Source organism: Lampris incognitus, chromosome 10, assembly GCF_029633865.1.
Source record: "Lampris incognitus isolate fLamInc1 chromosome 10, fLamInc1.hap2, whole genome shotgun sequence".
NCBI lineage: Eukaryota > Metazoa > Chordata > Actinopteri > Lampriformes > Lampridae > Lampris > Lampris incognitus.
This window is the reverse complement of record NC_079220.1, coordinates 31,288,309-31,297,585: the sequence shown is the minus strand read 5'-3', so window position 1 is coordinate 31,297,585 and position 9,277 is coordinate 31,288,309. Positions and strand designations below refer to the sequence as shown.

Genomic DNA, 9,277 nt, shown 5'->3' with positions numbered 1-9,277 from the left:
CAAGTGAATCGGCCGTGCTAAATTGTCCCTAGGGGTGTGTGTGCGCGTGCACGTGTGTCGGCCCTGTGATGGCCTGGCGGCCTGTCCAGGGTGTCTCCCCGCCTGCCGCCCAATGGCTGCTGGCATAGGCTCCAGCATCCCCACAATCCTGGGAGCAGGCTAAGCGGTTGGGATAATGGATAGATGGATGTTATCAGGAGACATAAAAACACCCAAGTAATGGAAGTCACAAGGGTGCCGCTTGTGTACAAAATCATAGCATGAATACATTGTCAAACTATATCTAGTGAATATGCACTCGTGAGGACAGTATAATTAATCTTTGGTGACATATTTGTGAATATATTCAACCAGTGTATTATTTGCACACTCTGCACAGCTTCATGTTTTCCCCATATTCAGTGCAGCTGTGCTATCAGTGACCTATACATTACTGCACCTTCCACTCCAGTAAGTTTCTCCTGCATGTCCTGCTGCAGGGCGTCCCACACTTACCGGGTGGACCAGACATGCAAACATCTGGATCCTGCTGTCACAGTTCCCTGGGCAGAAACTCACCATCATGGCTCTGGAAAGGACTGGGGCAGTTTTTGTCCTACGCTCTTTGTTTTTCTCTCTGTCCCCAAATTCATAATAGTTGCAGGGAGGCACCACCTTCGAAAATGACATCTGTGGCGGGTCAGTGCGTCCAGCTAATCAGGGGAATGTTTGTTTGGAGTGGAAAACCAGTCCATGTCCCAAGTGTTGTGTTTTTGTTCCACGGAGTGCTTTTGAGATTCCTTTCATTGTGTCTGGCCCCGTTGTACGTCCAGCTTCAGCGCTCCATTCAGTTCTGCTGGCCATTCTCCTCAGGGGGATGTCTTTTTATTGCAGAGCATCACAAAAGCATATTGACTCTCCTTTTTCCATTGTTACTTTCTATTCTGCAGGCCGTTAAGCTGCTGACTCACTAATGAAGGCAGACAAGCGGAACGTCACAGGGAAAAGGAAGTAAGGACAGATTTTTATTTTCCTTTTTTTCAGTTGAAAGGGTGATATTTGGAGAGAAAAAAATTGGTTTAATTTTGTTTTTTTTTTGTTTTTTTTGGGGGGGGGGAGTCCCCCCCCTTTTTCGTCCCAATTGTATCCGGCCAATTACACCACTCTTCCGAGCCGTCCCGGTCGATGCTCCACCCCCCTCTGCCGATCCGGGGAGGGCTGCAAACTACCACATGCCTCCTCTAATACATGTGGAGTCGCCAGCTGCTTCTTTTCACCTGACAGTGAGGAGTTTCACCAGGGGGGGCATAGCGCGTGGGAGGATCACTCTATTCCCTCCCAGTTCCCCTTCCCCCCCGAACAGGCGCCCCGACTGACCAGAGGAGGCGCTAGTGCAGCGACCAGGACACATACCCACATCTGGCTTCCCACAAGGCTAATTGTGTCTGTAGGGACGCCCGACCAAGCCGGAGGTAACGTGGGGATTCGAACCGGTGATCCCCGTGTTGATAGGCAACGGAATAGACCGCTGCGCGACCCGGACGCCTGAGATGTTTCAGTTTTTGTTTCAAACTGCACAACAGTTGTATTTGTCTTACCAAAGATTGTGAGCAGATTATTCGTCCTGTTGCTAGTAGTTTTACTTTGGGTACACGCACTTGGCCCCTTAATGCACTGACACAAGTCAAGGCCTCGCGGACTCGGATGTTCCCTCGTCATGATCTGAAGTTCAGCTGTCACCAAACGAGCTGCCCGAGTGACAAACGACATGACACGGCTGACGTGTGCTGAAGTGACGCGTCTCTCCAGCCTGCTGTGTTGTTGTCCTTGCTCGTAATGCATCAGCTTGTGTGACTGTAATTCTCCTGATAGGACCGCGGAGACCCCCTGCTCTCCACCAATCAAAGTCAAAAGAGAGTCTCACATTGACAGTAAGAGGGCAGCTTTTTAAGAGTCAGCCTTTTTCCTCCGGTTTGTGCCACGGCGGCAGCATGCAGGGGGCACAGGTCATCAAGACTTTAAAAAGAGAGGTCTTATTTTTTATTCTGATAAAATTTCCTCTAACATGGAATTGAAAGTGTTAATTAATTAAATCTGAAAGAGAAAAATGTTTCCAAAAAAATAAAAAAATAAATGGAAAAAACAGCTCTATATTGCCCAAGGACACAAGAATGGCGCTCAAACAAACACCTATTTTACAAAGGGCATTAAAAAACATGCAAATAAATACGTAAAGAAAACAGAGGTCGTACCAACAGAACCACTCCCTGTGCTTTGGGTTGTTTTTTTTCCCCACAGTGGATGGTTAGGGCCAGGATAGGGTGAAAAAGGGAGGGCAAATATTAAAACCTCAGTAAGGGCACTACTTGTGTAAAAAATATTATACAGACATCAAGAGACAGAGGCTGCAAGGAGAAATTCCTGATGAGATGACGGATTCAACCTTTCATCATCTGATACCGTGGGATTGATCCTTGCTGTTTTTACCCTTTAATTAATTTCTGTATGTAGAGATGGCTTTGTAAAGAATACAGAGCTGGGTAGCATAGCTGTCTGTTCCATTGCCTACCAACACGGGGATCGCCGGTTCGAATCCCCGCGTTACCTCCGGCTTGGTCAGGCATCCCTGCGGACACAACTGGCCATGTGTGTGGGTGGGAAGCCGGATGTGGGTATGTGTCCTGGTCGCTGCAGTAGCGCCTCCTCTTGTCGGTCGGGGCGCCTGTTCGGGAGGGGAGGGGAATAGTGTTATCCTCCCACGCGCTACACCCCCCTGGTGAAACTCCTCACTGTCAGGTGAAAAGAAGCGGCTGGCGACTCCACATGTATCGGAGGAGGCATGTGGTAGTCTGCAGCCCTCCCCAGATCTGCAGAGAGGGTTGAGCAGCAACCAGGACAGCTTGGAAGAGTGGGGTAATTGGCCAAGTACAATTGGGGAGAAAAAGCGGGGGGGGGTTTATAGAATGGTTGTGGTTTACAGTAAGTCCCTTCAGGCATTTTCTCCATAGTGTTAACCTAATTCAAGCCTACTGACTAAACGTCTCCTGCAGTACTGAAAGGTGCAAAGGGAGAGCGGTCGTTCTCACAATCTCTCTGTCGATGATCTCACTAAATGAGTGGATGGCTTCCTACCTCATATACACTGACATGATTCTGTAGGTGCGTGCGCAAGCTCACATGCACAGACGCAGAAAGAACTTCCAATTAAGGTAATTGATCCAATGAGTCCTTTGGGACCATTTGCATTGTAAGAGCTGTGCCCTTTCACTGTCTCTCCCAGTCTTATCTTGCTCCGTCTCATTTAACAAAAGCAAGGGGGACAGACTAATGCTTTGTGCCGCAGAGAGACTGCGTTGACCTGGATACGTGCCAGAATCCCCCATCATTCTCCAAACCACACGAACCCGAGCCACACACACACTAGAGCGGAGTTGGATGTGTGCTGCCCTAGACAACACTGCCAGGCACTCAGATGTTGAACAGATGGGGACCTTTTGAGTTTTCCCTTTTCCTCACATGCCCGTCCAACTTGGAGGGCGATGCAGAAACAGCTGCCCTCTAGTGGGCCCAGCTGTCTGGAACTAAACCATTGCACAGACTGTCCCCAACTAGTCACTTATACTGGAGCCCTGTCCGTCACTCCGGGTAATTCGTTTTCCCTTAAAGGGCAACAATTTATATAAGCCACTTATTTTAATGGGGGAAGAATTGAAGGGGGCTGATTCACACAGAAGTAAAGATTCTGTCTGAAGCTGGGTGGCTTTAGGTATGTCATTTGTGGCTCGTAGGGATCGGAGTGATATCAGAGTCAATGTCTTACTGCTTGAGGAGCGGGGGACCGGGCATCATCCATCCATCCATTATCAACATGTGATGAGGTATCTGCTCCTTGTTGGCAGCGCTTTTGCACAGACATGTGGCAGTAGTTGGATGGGAAAACCCTAAACAAGTTGCTACACAAACACAGTGCTGTGTGTTAGACTGTTGGATCTTAGAAGTTGGGATGTGGGGTCACCCAGAGGTAACCGAGGATGTTTCACTTGAAATGGTCCCTGTTAGAAAATGTATAAAAAAAGTATTTTGCAGTCATTTCATGATTACCTCTACTTGGGAAGATGGTGGCGCGAATTCATGTTTGCGGCGGCCTCACCCAGTAGCGTCCGTGCAGTGTCTTTGTCCACGTCTATGTTGAAGTCTTGTCTTAGTTTGATGGCTGGGAGAGCTTTGTCTGCTGCGTCTTTGTGGGCCCAGGAACCAAAGCCCTGCCTGGAGCTGCCACCGAGGAGGTAACACCGAGGGCGGTCTGACAGGACATGGAAGCAGAGCAGGCTAAGCTAACTGCTAGCCCATGCAGACCGGCAGTTCCGATAATACTGAGGGCGGTCTGGCGGCGGCCTCACCTGGCATTGACTGTGGTGTTTTTGGGGTCGTCGTGTGGAGTGCGGAGAGGTTTGTCGAGGGTGTCTGGCTGGGAGAGCTGGCCCTGGATCGGCTGGGGGAGCCTCGTCTGCTGCATCCGGTGGGTCCAAGGACCACGGCCCCTGTCTGGAGCTGTGCCCAAGGAGGAAGCACCGACGGCAGTCTGACAGGACGTGGAAGCAGGGCAGGCTAAGCTAACTGCTAGCCCATGCAGACCGGCAGTTCCGACAGTCATCCTGGCTGGCGTTCCTTCCCTTGAACAGTGATTTTTTTTATTTATTTTTTTTAGTTTGGATATATGTGTTAGTTTTGTTATGTGTGTTTTTGTAGTTTTCGGATATGGGTTTTTGTCTGTGTTGCACTGCTGTGGGCTGGGGGAAACGATGTTTTGTTTCATTGCATGTATGGAAGGACATGAAATGAAATGACAAATAAAAAGTGTTCCTGATTCCTGATTCTATTATCTCTCCACATGCAGTGTAGTCATGATCTGTGCATGTCTAGAGGTACCCATGTGTGGAGACCACTTGGGGAAAAAGCAAGGAAAAATATACTGCACAACTGGGAGGCCCACACTATGGGACTGATGCCGGGGAACAGCCAGAGCTTTCACACAAGCTTTACTTAACTAAGAACAGACCCCCCTTCCCCCCCCCCGATCTGCTGTCATAAAATAAATAATCAATCAGAGAAGTGCAGCTTGTTTAGAAAGCTGCTGTGGGGCAAAGCTGGCCATGATTTGCATCATTTGACTCCTTGTCTCCTTTCCCAGAGCCATCTCACAAGCCAGCCATGCCACACAACGCGACTGATCAGTGCATCGCAACAAAAGAACAATGTTAGAAAAGGATTCACCCTGTTTATTTGCTAAAAAAAGAAGAACAAAAAGAGAGAAAACACAGCCCAGGGCTTTCCTACATACATTAAACACCAACATCTTAACATACAGGGACGGGGTCTGGCATTCTTTCTTGTGTCTCATTAATTCAATGCTGCCTCCATATTAGAAAAATATACTATGTGCTATTTAACATTTTTACAGTCAGAAGGCCATTCAAAAAAAAACAAAATATCCATAAATATTCTTGCAGGTCATAATTTCTAAAAAGAATTTGCTTTCAATTTTTTTTTTGTAAGGTTACAAAAACTTTATTGGCAATAAAAAAAATGTTTTCATAAAAACACCTCTTTTTTTACCTAATTTAATGCAATTCAAAATTGGCTACTTTTTTCAAAAAAGAAAAATGAAACACAGTACAAACAAAAACAAAACAAAACAAAAACAGCAGACTTTAAAAAAAGGATTGGTCTCACATAGGCAATTGCTTTCACAGGTGGAACAGTATGGCCTCAGTATTCCAAAGCTACAAACAACCAGGCTTCCTCGTAGCCCGGAGGAATATCTCAGCAATATCTTGGCACTGACACAAAACAGTGTTTGGTCTCGCTACGCTATAGTAATGGCTTTAAGACTTATCCATCACATTTGACAGTTTGTTTGTTTCTTGCAGCCTTGTACTGGAAACACTTATACCGTATGGAAGACGTAAACACACAAGGCTCGTCACTAGAAAATGAATACTATAGCTGCACAGCCGGGTGCTAGACGCTTGTAGCATTGGCGTCTGGTCACTTCTCCTCGATAAAAGAAGCCCCGTGTACAAGGTGCCACCAGGGGTCAGTCAATTACAAGGCAGATGAAACACCGGTTGAGTGCCGAGACCGGCTCTGTGCATAACTGTAGTCCACTGACTTCCGGTTTCTACTACAGCGGTCATACCAGTTTCCTGTTTGTTGGCGTGTGCTATTGATAATGGCATATTTTTCCGCGATGCTTGCAAGATTTATCATGGATAACTGTCAACGACATGCACTTAATTGTTGACAAACTTTCACCTGCACCTAGCAGCAAACGGGTGAAAAGTTTCAACTTGTACATATCAAGTTACGTCCACAATTACGAGGATGAGGATACTCATCCTCGTAATTGTGGATGGACGTAACTTGACATTTATCCATGGCAAATATTGTAGGCAACACGAAACATATGCCATTGTCAATAGCACACGCCAAAAAACAGGAAACTGGTATGACCGCTGCAGTAGAAACCGGAAGTCAGTGAACTACAGCGATGCACAGAACATGTGGAGGTCGACAGACTGGATTGCAAATGCACTTTCATTAATTTAAGAAGCCGTTCTCGTCTGTTGCCGAGTGACAGCTGGTAAAGCAGTAAAATTGTCATACTACACAACAAACATTCACAAACACAATCAAATGCAGAAGTCACGTCAACATAAAACCATCAGTTGGCTCAGAGAGATAGACACAGAAGACATAGAATGTAGGGACAGACAGAACACAGCTGGACAGAAGCCCCCAGGGAAGATTACAAAAGTTGTTGTGTTTTAAAGTCATTGCTCTTGAGTAGTGTCATTGCATTTTGTTGTTGTTGCACGTTATTGCCTTTGCATTTTCGTGATGTCATGAAGTCACTACAAAATTAAGTCATTCCTTTAGCTTGCCAGGGCATTATTATGATGACATTGCATTCAATTTCCTTTTGCATAATGATGATGCTTCATTATGTTATAATTTTCTTATGTCCAAGAAGTATCATGCAGACAGATTATGAAGTCAGTGTTTTTGCAAAGACCCAGCAAGAAAAGTAGCTAAGCCAAATCTGGGGTCAATCTGATTTACAGCAAAACTCATTATTATCATTCAGTAATTTTCCTCAGCTCGAAATCCTTAAGAATGGATGAACACGGAAGACCACGGAGGTCAAGCATCTGCTGCAGGACTTTGGGAATACAAGACGTGTAAACGACAGACTGTTGCCTAATGTAACTTGTGTTGTGTGATGTTTCAAGTTGGACAGTGACAGCTCGGACAACACTTAGCGCCAGCTGCAGCGCCACGGCTTCTTTACACCTTTGTACGAAAACATCTTCTCCAGCTTGCAGGATTCTCGAAGGCACTACGGTGTTATAAATGTTGACCAAAAAAAAAAAAGGCTGCAACAGCTTTTCTTTTGTTTCATGTCATCCCTTCATTGGTATATACAGGGTGTATATGTCTGTATATTTCCTGTGAGTTAAATCCACACGGAGGGCTTGCCCTCCCCTGACTTGCTGCTGCTACTGTTGCTGCTGCTTCCTCCTCCGTTGCTACCTCCCTTCCCGTGTTTGAAACGATGTTTGCGCTCCTTGTGTGGCTGCGGCTGCGGCTGCGGCTGCGGCTGGGCTTGGGTGATGTTACTCTGGGGCTTGTCGTCCTGGTTGTCTGCAAGCTGCTCCTCGGCCCGGTGCTGTTGACTGTAGGCCTGGATGGCCGCCTCCAGTTGAGCTTGTTGGATCAGGTCTTTATTCAGGGCCACACGGGCCTCCCCTCCGGTGGGGAAATTATCTTCATTACTACCAAACTGCTGCTGCTCCTCCTGCGCGATGTTTGCCCTGTTCTGCTTGCATGCCATCTTGGCGTTGCTCAGATCTGTGTAGGGAATCTGCTCAGGTTTCACCACGATGTTGTAGCCAGGTGGAGCCGACGGCGTGTTCCAGGAGAAGGGGTAGCCTACATAATCGGCGCCCCCATCTCCCACAACCCCTCCCACCGAACCCGCCTCAGGCCCGGGTACCCCTACGGATCCCTCCACGCCCCCATTGGTTCCCAGTAACCCCAGTTGGTACTCATCCTCCTGCGGCGGGCATCTCCGGCGACGCAGGATGTCACAGATGGAGCCGATGCCCAAATGAAGAATCTCCCACACGTTGAGGGTGAGGCAGAGGACCGTGACGCCGTACATGATGCGCAGGAAGATGGTCTTTTCTGTGGGCCGCGACACGAAACAGTCGACGTTGTGGGGACAAGGCTTCCCCGAGCACACAAATATTGGCGCGACGCGGAAACCATAGAGCAAGTACTGGCCCGCCAAGAAGCCCGCCTCCAGCATGGTACGTGTCACCAGCTGCAGGACGTAGATGCGCATCAGCCCCTCATCTCGAATACGCTTGCGCCCATCGTGGCGCACTTTGGGTCGCGGGGTGGGTTGCAGGGGATCTCGCGGCCTTCGTGGGGGCTCGATCTCGGGCACGTCGTAGATCATGGGGTCATCTTCTCTGTCTTCCTCTGTCTCCTCGATACCCTGGTGTTGCCGCGCTGCAAAAAAGATCTTCCTAGCCTTCCTGTGTGTGTACTCCCCTCCGCCCCCCATTCTGACCGTGGTGGTGCCCGTCCCACCTTTGGCCTCATCCAGCCGGGCGATCTTATTGACAGCGTAGCCCATGTACATGAGGGAGGGCATGGCCACCAGGATGATCTGGAAGACCCAGAAGCGGACGTGGGAAAGAGGGGCGAAGGCGTCGTAGCAGACATTCTCGCACCCTGGTTGGCCAGAATTGCACACGAACTTGCTCTGCTCGTCATAGTATATGGACTCTCCCCCAACCGCGGTAAGGACAATGCGGAAGACAATGAGCACGGTGAGCCACAGCTTCCCCACGAAGGTGGAGTGGTTGTGGATCTCCTCCAGCAGCCGCGTGAGGAAGCTCCAGCTCATGGTGTCGCTGGACAGTGGGGCAGACAGGGTCCCTCTCTCGCCTGTTCACAGACTCTGCACAGAGAGAGAGAGAGAGAGAGAGAGAGAGAGAGAGAGAGAGAGAGAGAGAGAGAGAGAGAGAGAGAGAGAGAGAGAGAGAGAGAATAATGGAGGGGTAGTTGAAGAGAAAACGGGGAAGAGGCAAAAGAAGGGAGAGAGAGAAGACAGGGTATGAAGGATTCCAGTTAAATACTCAGCCTTTAACAAAGATTTTTTTCTAGAGCAAAGAATATAGCAACGAACACTGTTTTTTTGTTGCTCTTATCACACAAATTATGAGGA

General features: G+C 48.3%; 1 protein-coding gene across 2 annotated transcripts; it reads right to left on the bottom strand.

The window, feature by feature from the left end:
* Nucleotides 1–7,495: 7,495 nt before the first annotated feature.
* On the bottom strand, nucleotides 7,496–8,956 carry gjc1 (gap junction protein gamma 1). Of its 2 annotated transcripts, XM_056287718.1 has the most exons (3): nucleotides 8,107–8,956; nucleotides 7,703–8,004; nucleotides 7,496–7,615 (listed from the first exon to the last, which is right to left on the bottom strand). In XM_056287718.1, the coding sequence occupies exons 1-3, from the start codon at nucleotides 8,954–8,956 to the stop codon at nucleotides 7,496–7,498; spliced, it is 1,272 nt and encodes a 423-aa protein (XP_056143693.1). The 2 variants fall into 2 exon arrangements, with proteins under 2 accessions (XP_056143693.1, XP_056143692.1); XM_056287717.1 differs by having other exon boundaries at nucleotides 7,496–8,956.
* Between the last annotated feature and the right edge of the window lie 321 nt (nucleotides 8,957–9,277).